The 21,616-nt window shown below is 53.5% G+C and overlaps 1 protein-coding gene across 1 annotated transcript in view; it reads right to left on the bottom strand.

Moving 5' to 3' along the window:
• CAD (carbamoyl-phosphate synthetase 2, aspartate transcarbamylase, and dihydroorotase) overlaps positions 1–20,467 on the bottom strand; it is a 40,524-nt gene extending 20,057 nt beyond the window's left edge. The window contains exons 1-19 of the mRNA XM_061625963.1: positions 20,200–20,467; positions 18,539–18,678; positions 16,720–16,849; positions 15,274–15,416; positions 14,335–14,476; positions 13,995–14,166; positions 13,677–13,862; positions 13,388–13,500; positions 13,048–13,190; positions 12,467–12,598; positions 8,838–9,071; positions 8,394–8,615; positions 6,527–6,715; positions 6,230–6,354; positions 4,698–4,831; positions 3,087–3,199; positions 2,718–2,971; positions 1,994–2,240; positions 992–1,090 (exon numbers count right to left, since the gene is read on the bottom strand). Coding sequence (XP_061481947.1) covers positions 992–1,090; positions 1,994–2,240; positions 2,718–2,971; positions 3,087–3,199; positions 4,698–4,831; positions 6,230–6,354; positions 6,527–6,715; positions 8,394–8,615; positions 8,838–9,071; positions 12,467–12,598; positions 13,048–13,190; positions 13,388–13,500; positions 13,677–13,862; positions 13,995–14,166; positions 14,335–14,476; positions 15,274–15,416; positions 16,720–16,849; positions 18,539–18,678; positions 20,200–20,281 — 3,000 coding nt within the window. The 5' untranslated portion in view covers positions 20,282–20,467. The remainder of the gene's footprint in view (positions 1–991; positions 1,091–1,993; positions 2,241–2,717; positions 2,972–3,086; positions 3,200–4,697; positions 4,832–6,229; positions 6,355–6,526; positions 6,716–8,393; positions 8,616–8,837; positions 9,072–12,466; positions 12,599–13,047; positions 13,191–13,387; positions 13,501–13,676; positions 13,863–13,994; positions 14,167–14,334; positions 14,477–15,273; positions 15,417–16,719; positions 16,850–18,538; positions 18,679–20,199) is intronic.
• Positions 20,468–21,616: the final 1,149 nt, after the last annotated feature.

Below are 21,616 nucleotides of genomic sequence, written 5' to 3'. Positions count from 1 at the left end.
TAAACTAAGATTCCAAGAGCAGCTCAGGGTGCCATCAAGAAAGGGACTAGTATGGCCTGGAGGATTTTTTTTGTCACAGACGCTGCCCTGGCTTTAATTCCAGAACTGCAAGAGCTTCTTTTGTGAAATGAAATACATGTAGTATTCCTTGTTAGTCCTACTCAGAGTAGACCTGCTGAAATTAATTAACCAGTCCTTAACCAAAATGGAGACAATAGTCAAGAAATCAGAAGAAGGCTAGGACTGGGCAGGGCAGCTGTGAGAGAACTAGAAAAGGTCCTCAAAGGCAAAGATGTATCACTGAACACTAAAGTCAGGACCATTCAGACCATGGTATTCCCGATCTCTATGTATGGAAGTGGAAGATGGACAGTGAAAAAAGTGGGTAAGAGGAAAATCAACGCATTTGAAATGTGGTGTTGGAGGAGAGCTTTGCGCATACCGTGGACTGCAAAAAAGACAAATAATTGGGTGTTAGAACAAATTAAACCAGAACTGTCACTAGAAGCTAAAATGATTATCATACTTTGGACACATCATGAGAAGACAGGATTCACTAGAAAAGACAATAACATTGGGAAAAACAGAAGGGAATAGAAAAAGAGGAAGGCCAAACAAGAGATGGATTGATTCCACAAAGGAAGCCACAGACCTGAACTTACAAGATCTGAACAGGGTGGTTCATGACAGATGCTCTTGGAGGTCGCTGATTCATAGGGTCGCCATAAGTCGTAATCGACTTGAAGGCACATAACAACAACAATCATTTCTGTTAACTTCAGTGGGTCTACTCTGAGTAGGATTTAATTGACTGCAGCTACTCAGAGTAGATCTACTGAAACAAACTTTATTTATTTATTTTATTTTATTTTATTACATTTATATACCACCCCATAGCCGAAGAGGGCAGTTTACAGCAGTTAAGTTAGTCATGTCTAACTTATGTGGGTTTACCACACATGCACACACAGAACCACCGTGCAGGACCCACCTCGAAGGACATCTCGTCAAAGTACAGCCGGTCGCACATGTCATAGTCGGTGCTCACGGTCTCCGGGTTGTAGTTCACCATGATGGTTTTGTAGCCCATCTGTGGAGAACGGGAGGAAGAGCTCAGGGTTTGGGAACTCAGGAAAGCCACTGCGTCACCCTGGCCTTTGCCTGAAGCACCCCCAGATGACAAGGCAGAAAGCCCTGTTCCTCCAACCACGCAAGGCATTTTAGTAAATCTGCAACTCCACCCCGACCTGGCCACCCCTCTCCAGGGGCATCGCTCGAGCTGTGCTTGCTGCCCTCAAACATCTGAGCACCAGACCCTTCCGTGGCCTCTTCACGCCTCGTCAGGCCCTTGGCCCATCTAGCTCAGTGTTGTCCGCTTTGACGGGCAGCGGCTTGGCCTTAACTCGAGATGCTGGGGACTGGACATGGGGACTCCGCAGGCAAAGCAAAGCAGGCACTCTGCCACTGAGCTACAGCCTTCCCGGTAACAGCAGCTATCGGAACACCGTGGGGCCTGACCGACCTGAAGCCTTGACAAGGCACCTTTCCTGACACCCGCGTCACCCCAGGTCTTAAGATCTGCCGAGGGCCCTTGTGGTGGTCCAGCAAGTCAGTGTGGTTTGCACAATGGTGACAGGAGACATGGCATTCTGGGTGGTGGCACCTCGTTATGCATCTCCCTCCAGACTGCAATAAGACAACCTTCTACATTAGCTATGTTTAGGCAACAGGTGGTAACTTATTTGTCTAGGAACCTAATGATGATGCTGGTTGGGGTTTAGGCTTAGCGCTGCTGTTTCCATAATACACAATTTTGTTGTTTTATATTTTACGTTACTGTTCATGTTGCATGACGTGTGGCAGGCTGTCCTGTGCTCTGATCTGGAGGAAATAAATAAATCCGCTGGCTAGATGGGGCTGCCCAGGATAACAGAGGGTGGGCCAGGAGCCCCCAGTAACAGATGCCTCCCAAGCGCAGCGTTTCAGCACTCACCTGGCGGAGCTCCTGGATACAGCCGACAGCACACCAGTCAAACTCCACACTGCTGCCAATGCGGTAGACGCCGGAGCCGATGACCATGACATGCGGCTCCCGGAAAGGCAGGTCGTGCTCGGTCCCGTTGTAGCTCAGGTAGAGGTAGTTGGTTTGAGCTGGCCACTCAGCCGCCACGGTGTCAATCTGTTTCACCACTGGCAGAATCTTCAGGTCGTGTCGCATCTTCCTCACAGCCAGTTCCGTGCTGCAACACAGGAAGCCAACTTACGTGCCAAGTGAGACCACTGGTCCGCCTACACTGACTGGCAGCAACGGCCCTCCAGGGTTTTGTCGCCCTTTTGTTGGGAATGCTTGTGGGGATTCAAGCCTGGAACCTGCGTGCAAAGCACGTTCTCTGCCACTGGCTACAACCACTCCCCTGCTACACGGGAGGGAGATTAGGAGGGTGAGGGCAAGCAGGCAAGTGGTCATCCATCCACCGGGGACTGGAGGAACCCATGGGAACTACAGCTCCCAGCATGCATTGCGTCAGGAGCGCCAAACAGCAGTGCACAGCCGAAAGTGAGCATGGTGCCACCTGCCCCACCCCTCGCCTCATCTCTTCTTATGGAATCCATGCCCACATCTTTCCATGAGTTGGGACTGACTGGGGGGGGGATCCCCACTGGGGAGAAAGGGAGCTGGTAGATTTGGTGATGGTGGTGGGCAACGTCTCAGGTACCTGAGCACAGCCTGGGCCACCTGTTTATCGGAGAAGCCCAGCTGCTTGGCCAGCTTGAGCACGGCAGGCGGCATGGCCCCAGGCTCAGCCTGACGGTACGACTCCAGGCGCAGGGCGTGGTCAGTGATGTTCTTCATCTTGTGCAGGAACCAGCGGTCGATCTTGGTCAGCTGGTAGAGGCGCTCGATGGAGTAGCCGGCACGCAGGGCAGCCGCTAAGACAAAGATCCTCTTGTCTGTGGGAGTCTCCAGCTCCTGCACTCGTGGGGAAGAGGAGACGGCGGAGGCCAGAGCCCTGAGCACCAGCCCTGCGGAGGGGGCCGCTGGGAGGTCAGCCCGCTTCCCCCACCCAGAAAACTGCCCCCCCTACCATGTCAGAGGCTGGCTCCACAGTGTGGTCGAAGCCCACGCAGTTCTCATCCACCATGCGCAGTGCCTTTTGGAAGGCCTCCTCAAAGCTCCTGCCAATGGCCATCACCTCGCCTGCGAGCACAAGACAGAGGACAGACAAGGCAGGGCAGGGAGGATGGGCACGCTCCCACTGACTCACTCGCCCTCAGTAAGACAACAGGCCCAGCTCTAAAAGCAGCTGAGCCAGGCATGAGACTAAGGAAGAACTGCTACCAAGAGAAGTCAAGAGCCCATAAACGTCGGGGCACCCCAAGCCACGTTGCCCCAGCCTGTCTCTTTGCAGGGACCACTTAGCAAGCATGTTTGCATGACAACCTCACAGCTGTGCAAAGCCAGGGGAGGCAGGAGGCGGACCAGGCCTTACTGGTGGATCCCTGGGTGACTTGCAGCAAAGGGTTCTGACTCTCCGTAGTTTAACAATAGGAATAACAAAACTATCCCTCCCCGCCACCCCCCAAATTGCTGAAACGAAGAAAGCAAACAAGGAGTGTGAACTCAGTTCAAGTTTGGTCCTGAAAAGAAATCCCTCCACTCTGAATACCCTCAGAGGCCCCACCCTGTTCCTCAGATTCTCTAACTGCATGTCTTTTGCACCTGGCTCTGGCTGGTAGATCTAGTAAAAAAACCAATTAGATCCATCAAGCCTGAAGTCTGCTCATGCCTGTCCTAAACGACTTGGGAACAGGACACCAGACAGCAGCATGACACCGTCCATCCAAGGTAGCCGCTGGAAGAAGCCCTTCTGAGGTTCCACCACCCTCTTGAACCATGTGCCACCCGAAATGCAGGACACTTTGCCCTGGGAGATCAGACTAGCACCCTCTCTGCCTCTTTGTTCCGGCAAGTTCAGGGCCAGTGTTTTCCTGGTGCCACTGTGCAGCACTGCTTTTTATTTATTCAGCACAATATATTGCCCCACTTCCTCCAAGAAGATCAACATTCACGGTTCTCTCTTTGCCCCCCCATTTTATCCTCGCAAGAACCCTGCAAGGTAGGCACAGCTGAGATAGCGTGACCAGCCCAATGTCATCCCCTGAACTTCATGATTCAGTGGGCTGGTCTTAGTCTAATACTTTCCTACAACTTTGGGAGGCAGAAAGGGAGAAGAAATCCAGAGGTTTGCAACTGCTGACATCAAATTATGCCTCTTTGCATCACAAAAAACAGACCTGCCATGACATCAGATACAAAAGAACAGCTAGTCCGAAGTGGGGGGGGGTTGGGGGGGGAGATATTCAATGCCTATTGAAATGAAAAAGACATAACTAGCTTGGATTCATTAATTCAGGACTTGGTTCTATTCTATGGGTTGAAGGAAGACACACACCCTGGGTCGACCCTCTGGACCATGTGGGGCACAGAATCATACAGTTGGGAGGGGCCTATAAGGCCATTGACTCCAACTCTCTGCTCAATGCAGGAGTCCAACTTAAAGGATCCCTGACAGGTGCCCGTTCAGCTGCAAAGGGGCATCAAACCAAAATGTAAATAAGAGCAGGATCCTGCCCCCAGCCTGCCTCTACCAGCTTAGAGATGGCTCACCCCCCTGCCACCTCCCCTCCCCACTCACCCACGCTCTTCATGGAGCTCCCGATCTTGGTGCTGACCCGCAGAAACTTGCTGAGGTCCCAGCGTGGGATCTTGACGACACAGTAATCCAGGCTGGGCTCAAAACAGGCAGTGGTGGAGTTGGTGACTGAATTCCTGGGGTGGTGAGGGGGCAGAGGGGGGTCAGCCCGGGCCAAGGACCAGAGGGGCCCCCGCAGAGCAGGCCCAGGTCTCCCCTAGCTGACTCTGTGGGCCCAGGAGGGGCTCTCGGAACCCATGACCCAGAGAGCGTAGGAAGCAGCAACGGCCTCCCTCTCCATCTCACCCCAACCCAGGGAGGGCCTTTGCCGTCTCCTGCAGAGCAGCATCACCAAGGAGCCTTTTCATCGGATCACAAAACTGAGAGATTGTGGCCGCTCGGGGATTCTGCTTCCTCAAGCCAGCTCCCCCCCCGCTCCCCCCAAGCACTCCGTGACTTCCTTACTCGGTCGCTTTTGTAAAAAGCAGACTCCCAACCCTCGTGCAGAATCTGAGAGAGATGCAGGAGTCCAGCACATTAGTTCTCACAGTGGGTGTCCAGACGCCCCAAAGGGAGACCTCAAAGCAGGACCTGAGAACAACAGCCTGACTCCTCTCCGCACTCGCGATTCCCAGGAACTGGCATCAAGGAAACCCTCGAAGTTTCTGCCAGAATTGAGGGACTCCGCGGAGAGAGCGCAAAGTGGAGGCTTCTTACGGGCTCTATGGAAAGTGGGGCAAGGCTGGTGGGGGCCCCATGTGGAGCCCCCCAGGCTGAGATACCCCAGTGCTGGTTTGGGAGAGCAGAGCGGAGATCAGCACACACATGAGATGACGAGAGTCTGTTTTCATGATGTTTTAGTGTTTTTGTTTGCTGCCCTGGGCTCCTACTGGGAGGAAGGGTGGGAGATGGATGGATGGATGGATGCAGAGCTTGGAAAAGTTACTTTTTTTGAACTACAACTCCCATCAGCCCCAGCCAGCATGGCCACTGAATTGGGCTGATGGGAGTTGTAGTTCAAAAAAGTAACTTTTCAAAGCTCTGGATGGATGGATGGATGGATGGATGGATGGATGGATGGATGGATGGATGGATGGATGGATGGATAGGTAGGATAGATGGATAGGATGGATAGATAGATAGATGGATGAGTGGAAAAAGGAGGTACAGGGCACAAACCCCACTAGTGGCCACTTTCACACTTGTCTTCTTTTACCTCTCCCCACAAGGGCAACAGGTGCCTCTTCCCCCCAGGGGGTGTGGAGGGCAAAGGGAAAAGGAGGCCAAGCCAAGCAAGAGCAGCAGCTGCTAACATCCAGAGGTCAGCAAGACTCCACCTAACAATTCCCACATTTGAAGGTCAATGTTTTTAAAAGGTACACAGTTTGGCTCTGCAGGAGTCCTCGTAAGCAAACGTTGAAGTGAGTACCGTCTAACCTGCCGAGCAGCAAGTGAGCCTCCGCCCGGATCCAGCAGAGCAATGGATCCCAGCGCACACGCTACCCACCCCCTCCGATCTGTGCAGGAGATGTTACCTGAGGACAGGCAGCGGGATGCCCAAAGCCAGCTTGGCGGCAACGTAGGCCAAGGGGTAGCCAGTGGCCTTGCTTGCCAGCGCTGAACTCCGCGAGAGTCGGGCATTCACTTCTATGATGTAGTACTGTGGGTGGTAGAAGAGGAGGTTGCAGCCATGGGGCCACCAAAAGCTCTTGAGACCTCCAGCCTCAGCAAGCAGCAAAGCAAGGGAGTCTGTGGGTGTTTTCTCAAGTGGCGGCAGCAGCAGCGGAGGACACGCTACTCGGGCAGGGCCCCCCACGCCTGCGGAGTCTCACCTGCTCAGATTCAGGGTTCAGCGCATACTGGATGTTGCACTCGCCAATGATCCCCAGGTGCCGAACCACCTTGATGGCCGTGGTGCGTAGGAGGTTGTACTCCCTGTCGTTGAGTGTCTGGCTGGGGGCCACCACGATAGACTCCCCAGTGTGGATGCCCAGAGGGTCCAAGTTCTCCATATTGCACACCTGAGGGTAAGACAGGCAGGAAGAGGACGGTCACTGCTGTGACAAAACCACTCCTGTGTCCGCCGCCCACCCCCATCTGCATCTCCTGCAACAGACGTTTCCCAGCCCCAAATTGCAGAGGGCTCAAGGCCTCCCCAGCCCACCCTAATCAGATAATGTTCTAGAGCAGTGGTTTTCAACCTTTTTTGCTCCATTCCCCCCTTTCACCACTGTTCAGAATATAATTCCCCCCTTCCCAAAATAGTCTCTCATAGCGTGTTGACGTTTCCCGAGTGATGGTGGTGTTTCTTGTTGGAGAAAATTTTCTTAGTTTATATTATAACAGAATTTCTTGGAGCACTTTCTGGTCTTTAAATAATAATTTAATTTTGCAAATGAAAATAATGCTGCATGTTCAAGAATCGATTTTAATCTGTGACATTCAATAAACTTTACTGAATGTCGCAGATTAAATTAAAAACAAACTACAATTTTACAGATTGTACATAATCTACAGGACATCACACTTTGCTGAATAGTGGTCCCAATTCCCCCCCTGGAACCCTAAAATTCCCCCCCTGGGGGAATTCCCCCCTTGTTGAGAACCCATGTTCTAGAGGTTCCTCCTCATTTCCCTGACATCTCATAACTTCAGTTACAAATTTATGTATGGTTTGCAAATGCAGGGGGTGGGGCGGGAACAGACTCTTGGCAGAGTACAGGCAGCATCTGGTGAAGACACAGAAGTACGAGGGGGGGAGGAGCTGCCGTGATGTTCTCAGCCACCCTATTGGCTGAGAGGAAAGTGGCAGCAATGGACTCTCAACACACAGTGCAGCTTCTGTGAGAAAAGCAAGAGGTCAGCATAGCCAGAGGTGGTATGCTTCCAAATACCAGCGTCTGGAAGCCGCAGGAGGGGAGGGCGCTCTTGCACTCAGGTCCTGCTCACTTATGGGCTTCCATGTGCCCATCTAGATGGCCAGGGTGAAAACAGGATGCAGGACTAGGTGGGCCCTCTTTGGCCTGATACAGCTATGGGGCACTTCTGATGCCCTTATGTTCTTAATTGGGCCACATCTTGGCACACCCGGGAACTGCAGGCAGCGGAGCGGTGGGAAAGGCCCCTGAGGTGGAGTGCAGCATGGCTGAAGGGCCAAGTATGGGGGGGGATGGAGGCCGGGTGGGAATGAAGTGGGGCAAAAGAATGGCCCGAAAAGAGGCTTCGCACACACCCCTCAGGAACAGGAGGTGCCACAAACAGGTGGCATCAAAAAGGCCACCTGAGGCAGAGCCAGACTTCACAGATGGATGCAAGTAAGCCAACCAGGTCTTTGGGCTGCAGGTCCTTCCTCCGTACAGAGGCTGAACCATGCCATGCAAACCGTGTCACAGAAACCAAACTTTCCTCATCTCTGCATCTCTTCCAGAGAGGAAGGAGGGAGCAGGGAGGGGGCACAGCTGGCCTTACCCAACCCTCCTCTAGAGCAGATCTGTCATGGGGCACTGGGGGGGAAAACAGGGTTTCTGCAAAATCATATGCCACAGCCCAGACTAGCTGTTTTCAGCCAAAGATTTCAGTGGTGAGTTCCTGCCAGTTTCTGAAAAAGTTAACTCTGCCTCCTTCCCATACCCAGCAAGAACCCATCTCCGCGCTGACCCCAACAAAGGCAGACACACAGACACGCCCCCACCCCCTTACCGTGACACAGTTGTCGTAGGCATCTCGTACCACCTCATACTCAATTTCCTTCCAGCCCTTGAGCGACTTGTCCACCAGCACCTGCGATGTATGGGCAAAGGCCTGGTTCACCAGCGCTGTCAGCTCCTCCCGCCCGTTGGCAAAGCCAGAGCCCAGCCCGCCCAGCGCATAGGCCGAGCGCATGAGCACTGGGTAGCCAAGCCGTTCAGCTGCCACTTGTGCCTGTGAAGGGGGGAGAAGAACGTGTTTAGGGATCCTGTCTCCACAGCAGCAAGGCAAGGAGGCACAAGATGCCAGCATCAGAGGGTGCCCAGCTACATGCACAAGCACTATCTGGGGTTTCAAGCACTATCTGGGGCCAGAAGGCCAGAAAAGCGTTCCCTGCGCACACTGCCTTGGGATCCCGAGGGGAAAGGCAAATGAGAAACAAAGCCAGCCCCATACCTGTTCAAGGGAGCAGGCGGCCTCGCTGGGAGCGACGTGTTCCCCAATCTCCTCCATCTTCTCCACAAAGACCTTGCGGTCCTCTGTCATCTCAATGGAGGCCACTGGAGTGCCCAGGACACGCACACGGTAGCGCTCCAGCACCCCAGCCTTAGTCAGTTCCACGCCGCAGTTCAGGGCCGTCTGGCCTCCAAACGTGAGCAAGATCCCATCTGGGCGCTCGTTCTTTATCACCTGATGGCAGGGAAAGAGGGTCACTGTGGCAGAGGGAGGGCTGAGGATGGGCCCCTCACCCAGCTCTGAACTCCTTACAAGAGCAGGCAAAAGATTTACTTCCAGCTCATGAGCCTGAAATATTCCATTTTCTGATGGATAAGATCACCCCTTGCCATCCTTCCAGGGTTCAACCCCTCAAGTTATTTGGGCTGGCAGCAGAGTAGCTGGACGGAGCCTGGTTTGGTTCAGGGGCTGCTACAGCAGTTTGCCAAAGACTGAGAAAAGCTGCCACTGCAACACAGGCGTGGGGAGCCTTTGGCCCTCCAGATGTTGCTGAACTGCAGTCCCCATCAGCCCTAGCAAGCATGGTCAATGGCCAGGGATGATGGGAGATGTAGTTGAGCAACATCTAAACATAAGAACATAAGAACATGCTAAAAAAGATTTTGAGGAGCACATTGCTAAGAACATAAAAACCAACAACAAAAAATTCTATAAATACATTCAAAGCAGGAGACCATCTAGGGAGACAATTGGACCCTTGGATGATAAGGGAGTCAAAGGTGTACTAAAGAACGATCAGGAGATTGCAGAGAAGCTAAATGAATTCTTTGCATCTGTCTTCACAGTGGAAGATATAGGGCAGATCCCTGAACCTGAAGTAACATTTGCAGGAAGGGATTCTGAGGAACTGAGACAAATAGTGGTAACGAGAGACAAAGTTCTAAGCTTAATGGACAATATAAAAACTGACAAATCACCGGGCCCGGATGGCATCCACGCGAGAGTTCTCAAAGAACTCAAAGGTGAAATTGCTGATCTGCTAACTAAAATATGTAACTTGTCCCTCGGGTCCTCCTCCGTGCCTGAGGACTGGAAAGTGGCAAATGTAACACCAATCTTCAAAAAGGGATCCAGAGGGGATCCCGGAAATTACAGGCCAGTTAGCTTAACTTCTGTCCCTGGGAAACTGGTAGAAAGTATGATTAAAGCTAGATTAACTAAGCACATAGAAGAACAAGCCTTGCTGAAGCAGAGCCAGCATGGCTTCTGCAAGGGAAAGTCCTGTCTCAGTAACCTATTAGATTCTTTGAGAGTGTCAACAAGCATATAGATAGAGGTGATCCAGTGGATATAGTGTACTTAGACTTTCAAAAAGCGTTTGACAAGGTACCTCACCAAAGGCTTCTGAGGAAGCTTAGCAGTCATGGAATAAGAGGAGAGGTCCTCTTGTGGATAAGGAATTGGTTAAGAAGCAGAAAGCAGAGAGTAGGAATAAACGGACAGTTCTCCCAATGGAGGGCTGTAGAAAGTGGAGTCCCTCAAGGATCGGTATTGGGACCGGTACTTTTCAACTTGTTCATTAATGACCTAGAATTAGGAGTGAGCAGTGAAGTGGCCAAGTTTGCTGACGACACTAAATTGTTCAGGGTTGTTAAAACAAAAAGGGATCGCAAAGAGCTTCAAAAAGACCTCTCCAAACTGAGTGAATGGGCGGAAAAATGGCAAATGCAATTCAATATAAACAAGTGTAAAATTATGCATATTGGAGCAAAAAATCTTAATTTCACATATACGCTCATGGGGTCTGAACTGGCGGTGACCGACCAGGAGAGAGACCTCGGGGTTGTGGTGGACAGCACGATGAAAATGTTGACCCAGTGTGCGGCAGCTGTGAAAAAGGCATTCCATGCTAGCAATAATTAGGAAAGGTATTGAAAATAAAACAGCCGATATCATAATGCCATTGTATAAATCTATGGTGCGGCCGCATTTGGAATACTGTGTACAGTTCTGGTCGCCTCATCTCAAAAAGGATATTATAGAGTTGGAAAAGGTTCAGAAGAGGGCAACCAGAATGATCAAGGGGATGGAGCGACTCCCTTACGAGGAAAGGTTGCAGCATTTCGGGCTTTTTAGTTTAGAGAAAAGGCGGGTCAGAGGAGACATGATAGAAGTGTATAAAATTATGCATGGCATTGAGAAAGTGGATAGAGAAAAGTTCTTCTCCCTCTCTCATAATACTAGAACTTGTGGACATTCAAAGAAGCTGAATGTTGGAAGATTCAGGACAGACAAAAGAAAGTACTTCTTTACTCAGTGCATAGTTAAACTATGGAACTTGCTCCCACAAGATGCAATAATGGCCACCAGCTTGGACGGCTTTAAAAGAAGATTAGACAAATTCATGGAGGACAGGGCTATCAATGGCTACTAGCCATGATGGCTGTGCTCTGCCACCCTAGTCAGAGGCAGCATGCTTCTGAAAACCAGTTGCCGGAAGCCTCAGGAGGGGAGAGTGTTCTTGCACTCGGGTCCTGCTTGCGGGCTTTCCCCAGGCACCTGGGTGGCCACTGTGAGAACAGGATGCTGGACTAGATGGGCCACTGGCCTGATCCAGCAGGCTCTTCTTATGTTCTTATGTTCTTATGTTCTTAAGAAGAGCCTGCTGGATCAGGCCAGTGGCCCATCTAGTCCAGCATCCTGTTCTCACAGTGCCTGGAGGGCCAAAGGCTCCCCACACCTGCTACAGCATCCTGACTCTCAGCCCCACACGGGCAGCTGATGACTACCTGATCTTCGACTAAGAGATGTCAGCCAGATGGCACATTTACGTCGGCCTTTGACCTCTTTCACCCTCACCCTTAGCAAATGCCTTCAAAGTTCCCAAATTCCTACAGCTGGATGAAGTGTTGCGGGGCGTTTTGCTGGAGAATGGAGGACAATCAACCAGCTTTGGGGACCGTGGCTCTCCTTCCAATCCAACACATCTTGCAAATCTTTGGGTCAACCCAGGCACTGCTGGGGTCCCCTGCTAGGTGGTAGCTTTTCCTCCCTCTCTCATAACACTTGTGGATATTCAATAAAGATGAACATTGGAAGATTCAGGACAGACAAAACAAAGTCCTCCTTCACACAAAGCATAGTTGAACTATGGAACTGGCTCCCACAAGAGGCAGTGACGACCACCAACTTGGATGGCTTTAGAAGAGGATTAGCCCAATTTACAGAGAATAAAGCTGTCAGTGGGTACTAGCCACACTGATTATGTTCTACCTCCACTGCTGGAGGCAATATGTCCCTGAGCACCAGTTGCCAGGAATAGCGAGAGCACTGCCCTTGGGCTCAGTTCCTGCTTGGGGGCTTCCCTTTGGGGCAGCTGGTTGGCTACTGTGAGCACAGGAGGGTGGACCAGATATGCCCCCTTGGCCTGACCCAGCAACCAGGCTCTTCTTAGGCTCTCATGTAAAGGCAAACGCAGAGCACCGCACTCTGCCCTTCCGGCCCACATCCAGGTCCCCCTAGAAAAGGGCCCCACAGTCTGGGAGCCCCAGATAGCAGAAATCTGGTGGGATTGGCCCACTGCATGACATGCAGGAAGCGGGACTGCCCAGGGTTGGGGCTCGGCTCACCTGCGCAACATAGTCAGGGGTGATGGGCAGGAAGTAGACCTTGTCAGCCAGGCCTTTGGAGGTCTGCACGGTGGCAATGTTGGGGTTGATCAGCACCGTCTGGATGCTTTCTTCCTTCAGGGCTTTGATGGCCTGGCATGGTGGGAAAGAAGTGACGTTAATCATCCATTTATCTGCTAGCAAGGACTCCAGTCAAGGGAATGACCTCGAACTAGCGAAATGTTGCAAGAAATACTTTCCTGATCTGTAGCAATGTGCTTACAAGGTGAAGTAGCTCTATTGTGAGAAAGTGTTTTGTCACACTCGTAATCAGCCTTGGCTGACGCTAAGAGATTATCACCTCCAGGAGATGCTCTGGGGGAGGCAGCAAATCCCATGACCAAGAAGCAGCCAGGGAACGCCTCTCCACGCAGCCACGTTTGCAACAGATGGGAGCTTGAAGGGGATGCCGGGGGTCAGCCACCCCTCTGCTGCCACCACAGCAGCCATGGCCCCCACCTGCTCCCACCCCCCAGCCCCAAACCTTCCCCTGCCGTGCGCTCATTGCCCCTTCCCTCCTCTCTCCCAATGTGTTCACTCACCTGGGAGCCAGAGTAGTCAAACTCACCCGCCTGCCCTATAGAGAGGCCCCCTGACCCCAGGATGAGCACCTTGTGGGGGTGGGGCACATCACTGGTAGGCGGGGCTTCTGCAAAGCGGAGGCAGTGCTGCAGACGCTCCCGCACTGCCACGGAGAGGGGAGAGGGAGAAAGAGAGAGAGAGAAGGGGGCAGTCAGCTCCGTTATCTCACGTCTTCTGCCCCATCTAAGAAGCTTACACAGCCTCTCAGGAAAAAGAGCACAGGGTCTTTGCCAGCCATGGGGAAAAGCCAGGCTTTGCTCCCACAGCCCGCAGGCACCAGCCCTGCCTCAGGGCTCCCACCTGTCTCAGGGCTTTGCCTTCCAGCCATCAGGTCCTGAACCGTCTCTAGGAAGACGTCAAAGAGACACTCGAGGTCTGCCGGTCCAGCGTTGTGCTCTGGGTGGAACTGGACACTGGAGGTGGGAGGGGCAGAGCAGGGAAGGTGTGGGTCAGAAGCCACAGGGGCAAGTGGAGCCCCTTCCAACTCATGCAAGCCCCACGGCACATCTCTCCCTCAAGTCAGCCAAAGGGGTCGTGAGAGGAAGGCACCCCAGGCCCCACCCCCCTCCCCGATCTGGTCTGCCTCCACCTGAAGAAAGGCTTTGAGTCGTGAACAAGACCCTCGTTGGAACGGTCGTTGGCGTTGGTGAAGAGGGGGGACCAGCCGGCGGGCAAGCCAGCCACGTCCACTGCAAAGCCGTGGTTCTGGGAGGTGATGAAGCACCGCTGGGAGCCCTCGTGGAGGCAGGGCTGGTTGTGGCCACGGTTTCCGTACCTGGACAGGGATTGAGATGGGGGGAAAAGCCGTTGGGGCTCTGGGAGGAGCTGGAGAACTTGCCCCCAGAGGGATTGGTCATCTCTCTCGGGAGGCCTCCCTCCACAGTCCACTCCACGCACACACACTTACTTCATCTTGTAGGTTTTTGCCCCAATGGCCAAAGCCAGCAGCTGATGGCCCAGGCAGATGCCAAAAACGGGCTTCGGAGTTGGCAGCTCCAGAACACGGCGCAAGTTGGCAACCGTCACTTGGCAGGCCTGCGGGTCCCCGGGACCATTGCTGACAAACAGCCCATCGAATTCTGGGAGGAGAAAGGGAGCCTCAGAAAGGCTTTCTCCAAATCAGGCAGGATGGGGCCCTCCGCCCAACAAGGAAAGACCTTCAGCATCCCCAAGCCAAGACCTTCCCCGAGTCTAGTGGCAAGGGGGGCCCTTGTGAGCCTCCAAAGCACCAGCACAGCCCCCCTCACCTGCACTGTCGAGCGGGTGATCCCAAGGCACCACCGTCACGGCTGCCCCACGCTCACACAAGCACCGGATCTGATTGTATTTCAGACCGCAGTCAACCGCCATGATCCTGACGGACCCACCAGGGTTGAACAGGCGCGGCTCCTATTCAGTCATGGGGAGGGGAGGGACAAATATTGCAGTTCACGGTCCAGAGAGAACCACTCAGACGCCAGGCTGGCCCCAGCAAACCGGCCATCCCCTGGGCTAACTGGCGCCAGTGTTTGGCTCCGCCCTCCTGCTCATGCCAATTCTCCCTGAACCAGCGACACTCCCAATCCCACCTCCCACGCCAAGGTGCCACCCGCTGACCCAGAGACAAACCCTCTGCCGGCCCAGACAAGCCAAGCCCTGCCACAGAGCTGGAGCTTCGGGGAAGCAAGAAGGAGCTGCTTTTGGCAGGATGGACAGGCTTCCCAGGAGACCCGCCCAAAGGCAGACTGGGGCGGGGGGTCCTTTGCCCTTCCCAGAGAATGCCGGAGTTGAGAGGGTGCTAATGACCACGCTGGAAGAGAGATCTACCACGAGGCAGAAGGTCCCCCTCTCAATTGCAAACTTCAGGCAGGCATCTGGACCAGATCAGCACCCCCCAAACTTTTTCCCCCCAGGGACCACTTGAACACTGCAGAGGGTCTTGGCGGACCTACTTAATGATTTTTCTGTAGCAACTGTAATGCTCTGTGCTCGATACTGATTAATTTAAATTGTATTTTTACAGACATGTGGCAGACCGTCTGAATGATGCTCACAAGCCACTGGTGGTCCATGGATGACAGTCTGGGCCCCAAAAAGCTGCTTTGCAGGACAGGCGTTCAGTGCTACATCCCCCCCCCCAACATGCCACATCCAGGTCACAAGGCCCAAGCCACCCTGCCCCCATCCTCCCTCCTTGCCCCACCTACTTGCAGCGAAACCTCCTTCACCAAGTGCCTCTTGTTGGGATCCTCAAAGGGCAGGTGTGCGTTATGGACGCCATCTGGCACCAGTTTACCCAGCAGAGTCCCCTTTTCTCGGATCCTCTTGGTCAAGGCCCGCGTGTCCACTCCTGCAAACAGAAAGAACCAGAGGGCACCAGAATGAGATCATCCTCGTGTTCCTTTGCACTCGCAGGGGGAAGACACCCACCCACAGCCACAGAGGAACACCCCACAAAGGAGCCTCCCTTCCCCTCCCCCATGCCCTTATCAGCCGGCCCTCTTAATGTTCTCCTAAGCAACAAATATATTATTGTTATGCTTATTGGTGTTGGTGGTTAAATTTATATCCTGCCCTTCCTACTAGTAGGAGCCCAGGGCAGCAAACAAAAAAACTAAAAACATCATAGAACATCATAAAAACAGACAATAAAATATATAAAAACAAAGCATGTTTAAAACCATCTTTTTTTAAAAAAAGCTTTAAAATAAGGCAAAGACGACCTTATCACCCTTCTGCTTCCTAGGACTTCTGACAGGGTTTATCTGTGTGGTCAAGTTTTCCCCACACATAGACAGCCAGTTCCCCAGAGGACTGTTCTGTGCATCCTGTGTCAACCTCCCACTCCCTGCCTCCCCATCAGCAGCTGCCTGGAGCATGTAGCTTTCATTTACCTTACCCATGTGCAAAGAGCTAGCCCATCCTTATTCCGTGTGCACTCTCAATAACTGCAAGGTAAGTTACAAATGCTCCTATTTTACAGACTGGCAAATCAAGGCAAAGTGTTCACAATTTGCCCATGAGCACCGGGTGCACTGTCAGCTGAGGACTCTCCTGACCACTGTCCAACCCTAAAGCCAATTTGAGCAGCCCAGTGCCAACAAGTGGGCATTGAGTATCATGCCAAGAGGGGCTTTTTTAAGCATCAGTAGCGGTAACAAAAAGGGAGAGGCCTGAAAGGAGCCTGCACTGTTATGAGAAAGAGTTGGGAGGACTGAGGACAGACCAAATACTTTGAAGCACAAGATCTTTTATTGCGCTGTTGCATTCAGTTTTCAAAAAGGAAAGAGTGGCCACTTGCTCGCTCGGTACTCCGTCCCAGAATTCTGAATGTGGGGACAGAGCAGGAACTCTTCACAAGGATGCTGGAGGGAGGGGCCTCAATTGTTCTCCCACTGGCCTATTTTCCCCTCCCCTACAGGACTCTATAACGGAGGTCACAATGGCTGTCATCCTACAAGTGGGAAACTGAGGCTGAGAGGAGACGGGTTGTGCAGAGCCATGGCAAAGGCAGAGCATGACCAAGCCAGTGCCCAAGACTTGCCATCTGCCGTCTTGTGGCATAGCCCAACACTCCCTCCACCAGTCACCCACCCACGCACGCAGGGTAGAACCCAGCCAGGAACAAAGCCTCGTGCTGGCCCTCTGCTTACCTTCCAGGACAGGAACCCCTTTTTCCTGCAGCCAGCTGTCAAGCGAGCACATAGCGCTCCAGTGGCTGGGATTTCGGGAGCACTCGCCTACGATCAGCGCGGCCACATGAATGCAGCTGGACTCAAACCACTACAGCAGAAGAGGGAGAATGTCAAGGGCATCCGACCACCACTGCTTCTTCTGCCAGGGGAGTGGAAGGGAAAGACCCCACCCCCAGGCAACGCATGCGTGAGCTGCCCCACGGCCCCATAACACCATCTCCACAAGGACCTCCTCCACCCGGACGTGTGTATGACCTACCCCCTGGGCCAACGGCTCAAGCACAAGGCACCTGGGACTGACTCCCAGGAGAGGGGCACACCTGCCTCCCCCCTCTCAGAAATGCTCTGCAGCTTCAGGCATTGCCAAGGGCAGCCAGGCACGGGAGCCTCAAAGCTCAGGTGGCTACACCCACTTGCCCCGCGGAGCCCAGGTAGCTGCTAGCCACAATGGCTATGTAACTGCCTGCAGTGCAGAGGCCATGCCCCTCTGAACACCAGCTGTTGCACTCAGGTCCTGTTTGCGAGCTTCCCAGAGGCACGTCACAGGCCACTGTGAGGAGAGGATGCTGGACTAGGTGAGCCTTTGCTCTGGTCTGGCACACAGGCTCTTCGCTCCGTGAATATTTTAACTCTCCAGAGCACCAGGATAACACAGCAGGCCCAGTGTGTGAACACCAGGCTGACTGAGCTCACAGATCTACTCAGCAGTCCAGAGCCAGCACCTTCTAGCCACCTGGCCTGGACACTCAATCCCCCAGGCACCTGGAGATCTGATACCCAGACTGAGCAATCTGAAAGGCTGACTCTGCCCCACACAGCACCCATACTTAAGAATGGGGCTGGTCCTCTGTTTCATCCACTGGCTTCCAATTCAAAGTGCTAGTTTTGGCCTACGAAGCCTGACTTGCCTTTCGGGTGGGGAACTCTGGCCTGCTAACTCTGTGCTGCCCTGGGCTCCTACTGGGAGAAAGGGCAGGATATAAATCTAATAAATAAATAAATAAAGCCATTTCAGCCAAGCTACGCCCACCTGCCCTACACCTGGCATCATATGTGATGTCAGAGGTGTGGCATGAATCCAGGCGTAGGGCAGACAAATCTGGCCTAGCCAAAGGGGGGTTCTGTGGGGGCCCACAAAGCCCTCCGCAAAGACCTCTGCAGAAAAAGATCCCCCAATGTCATTGCGATGTCAGGTGGTTGATGGGTGGATGACTCTGCCCACCTGTCAAACGTGACCCTCAGGGTTTGGGGTAGATAAGAATTTGGCCCCCCAGCAAGATCCAGCTCCGCATCTAAAGGAACACCTCTTCCCAAACGTGGCCCCCATGCCTTAAGATAATAAACAGAGACCAATATTGGAGTCCCTCCTCCATCCGAAGCATGAGGGGATGCTACAAGGGGGTGGAATGTCCCCTATAGAGGAGCCTACCAAACAGGCCTTTTAACATCATCCTAATAACAAACTTTAATATTTTTAGAGTTAAAGATTGACACTATTCAGTCTCTATTTTTGACACCGTTTGATTTTTATTTTGGTCCTACGGGATTATGTTTGGTTCTCTGTACGTGCTTTGGTGAGTCAGTCACGGGGGCATCACATTCTTAGCCTCTCTGCTGCCTCCGGATTGTATTGTGAAACCTGACTGTGCTGTTTATACTTCAATTCTTCTTCTCTATTTATTCATTTATTGGTGCCTCAAGGACTTTGCTGAGAGGTAGCTTGCAAATATAAATTAGAAACCAGAAAGCGGAAGCTCCTTGCCATCTGCATACTTACTCGGCTGAGCCCGTACTGATCCTGCTCATCCGGTGGGACGCCGTAATTCCCAATGAGAGGATAAGTCAGCACCAAGATCTGGGATTTGTAGGAGGGGTCCGTCAATGCCTCGAGATAACCCACCATGCCCGTCTGGAAGACTGCAGGCCCAGAGAAAAGGCAGAGACCAGATCAGCACCACACGGTCATGGCCAGGGGGGCGGGGATAGCCTAGTTTGGCAGTTGAGGGGTTTTCCCCCATCCCAGGTGCAAAGGCCGAGGGAAAAGAGTCGCCAGGGGCATCAGCACACCCTCTCCCAAGGCTGTGTGGGGTGGTGCGCCTGACCCAACAGGTCACAGATTTCAGAGCAAGCGTGCAAGATGTGGTGGGAGTGGATCCAACCCTCCCTGCCCTTGCCCCCGCTACCCAGTTTCATCTCGGTCTGCATTTTAAGGTCATGCTGATCCTGGTGCTGCATCTCCGGTGGCAGCTAATTAGAACCGCACCAGACATTGGCCAGTAATCGGATACTGCAAGCATCCAGGCACAGAGGTGTCGGAGCAGCCCCTGAACCTATTGGCCCTGGGCCTCAAGCTCAAAGGGGCCTCAGATGTAGACACTTGTTCATTTTTTGACATTTAATAAGTTTTGGGTTTTATGCGCATCAGACCGTGTGACACACACTCAACTTAAAACTGCAAACGCATCTCACTGTTTTTTGTTTTGGTGTTATATTTTGTTTCCATGCATCAGCATTTTAAATTTTTATTATGGGACCCCAAAAGCTGAAAGTGGTCCAGGCCTCTTGGCGGGCCTGTCCGCACCCCTAATTCATATAGGATTATTAGTGCAACATGAAGGAAAGTCACAAAAATCTAGTCCATGGGGTGAGAGGAGTCCCTCTGAGACCTGCAATGTGGCTGAACTCCCCAATCCTTCAGGAGCATCCTGGGGAAGAAGCCTCTGGCTGTGCCCACCCCAAGGCACCTCTGAATTGGGGCGCCGTGTGTGTGCGTGCGTGTGTGTGTGTCAGTGCTCTTGCTGCAACTCAGCTGCAAAAGGGCTCAATTCGGCTCCCAAAACCAGGATTCTGGCAAGCCAGGAGCAAGCCTAGATTCACCTTGGAACCCCATTGCGGCCCAGCAAGCCTAACTGCAGCACAGGGCAAGGGGGTGGGCAGCACAGGGCAAGGGGGTGGGCTGGGCCCAGCCCCTAGGGAGCCTCCCCCTGCCTCACAGGCACCTCCCGTCCGGGTGGCCCTGGAAAGAGGAGCCCTCGCCGGCCTGAGAGCTCTGCTGAAGAAGAGGCAGACTCAAAGCCCGGGGAAGGGGGAGACGTGGGTGGGGAAGGCGCTCTAGACGTGCTCAGAGGCGCTCTCCGCCGGCCGCAGTAGCAGCCGTTACCCTCCCTCGGCATGCTTCAGGACTTCGCGCACCGGGCCCAACCAGCCCGGCCGGCCACTACCCCAGGAGGCGCCCGAGGACAGGAGTCGGGAAGAGCCCTACATGTGTAGGGGGAGCGCCGATTCCTGGGCGACCGAAGGGGGCTTCAGCGCCCACGTGGCGCCCCCTGGAAACGAGGAGGGGCGGGGCAGTCCCAGGCCTGGCGGCGGGTGCGGGGGGGTCCTGCCCTTATTTCCCTCGCCCCCTCCCTGCCGGTGCTGGGCCTGCCCGGCACTCACCCACTTCCCCGGCGGCGGCCTTGGTGGCTCCGAAGGGGCGCCCTCGCAGCACCGTCCCGTCCTCCAGCACCAGGCTGCCCATCGCTCCGCCGGGCACGAGGGCGCACCGACCGACGGAGGAGGAGGAAGAAGCGGAGAGAGGCGGGAGGCAAGCAAAGGGGGCGGGGGTGCAATGGGACCGCGAGGTAAGGCGGCGGCAGCGTGGCCGGCCTGAAGCGAAGGGAAGGCGGAGCTGAGCAGGCGGAGGAAATGACCCGCCGAGGGGGCGGCGCAGGGAGCGGAGCGCCGTCTTGGGTGCTGCTCCACGCACCGGCCTCCTCTCCTGCACGGCGCAGCAGCAGGAGGCGGGGGTCTCCAAGCGGGGGCCCTTTGTGCCCCAGCTGAACTCCTGAGCCACCTTGAAAAGGAAGCGCGCCTAGAAAGGCATCCTCGCAGTCCACCCCGCAGGCCAGCCGGGGATGTGGAAATACCTGCAATCATTCCTTTCATGTCAAACCCAAACCTATTTTACTGCTTTTAAAACATAAATGCATCGCTTGCAACTTTTTATCATTTTTAAACAAGCACTTTTGGACGTATTTATAAAATGTAGAGAGCAATTTTGTAATTCCTGGGCAAGGTCCTTGAACGAGTGGTGGCAGGCCAGCTCCAGGCACTCTTGGATGAGACCAATTATCTGGATCCATTTCAGCTGGGTTTCAGGCCTGGTTTTGGCACGGAAACAGCCTCGGTTGCCATGTATGATGACCTCTGTCGGGAGAGAGACAAGGGGAGCGTGACTCTGTTGATTCTCCTTGAACTCTTGGCGGCTTTCGATACCATCCACCATGGTATCCTTCTGGGGAGACTGGCTGAGTTGGGAGTGGGAGGGACTGCATGGCAGTGGTTCTGCTCCTACTTGGCTGGTTGGCTCCAGAAGGTGGTGCTTGGGGAACATTGTTTGGCACCCTGGACTCTCCAGTATGGGGTTCCGCAGGGGTCAGTTCTGTCCCCCATGCTGTTCAACATCTACATGAAACCGTTGGGTGCGGTCATCCGGAGCTTTGGAGTGGGTTGCCATCAGTATGCTGATGGCACGCAGCTCTGTTTCTCCTTTTCACCTTCTTCAGGTGAGGCTGTCAATGTGCTGAACCGGTGCCTGGCTGCGACAATGGACTGGATGAGAGCTAATAAACTGAGGCTCTAACCAGGTTATTCACCCCAAACAGGCTGGATTTAGGAAAGGAATAGGCACTATTGATCACTGCCTGACCCTCCTTTTTTTAGCCAAACAGTGTATGGCAGGTCCCACCAAGCGTTTATATGCTGCCTTTGTCGACCTGGCAGCAGTGTTTGACTCCATCGACAGGAACTTAATGTGGACTAAGTTGGCAAATACCAGGAGAGAGACCTCGGGGTTGTGGTGGACAGCACGATG

The sequence above is a fragment of the Rhineura floridana genome, chromosome 4, assembly GCF_030035675.1.
Source record: "Rhineura floridana isolate rRhiFlo1 chromosome 4, rRhiFlo1.hap2, whole genome shotgun sequence".
In the NCBI taxonomy this organism is placed as follows: domain Eukaryota; kingdom Metazoa; phylum Chordata; class Lepidosauria; order Squamata; family Rhineuridae; genus Rhineura; species Rhineura floridana.
Note: the sequence above shows the minus strand (reverse complement) of the source record. Positions and strands in the feature narration are given on the sequence as shown.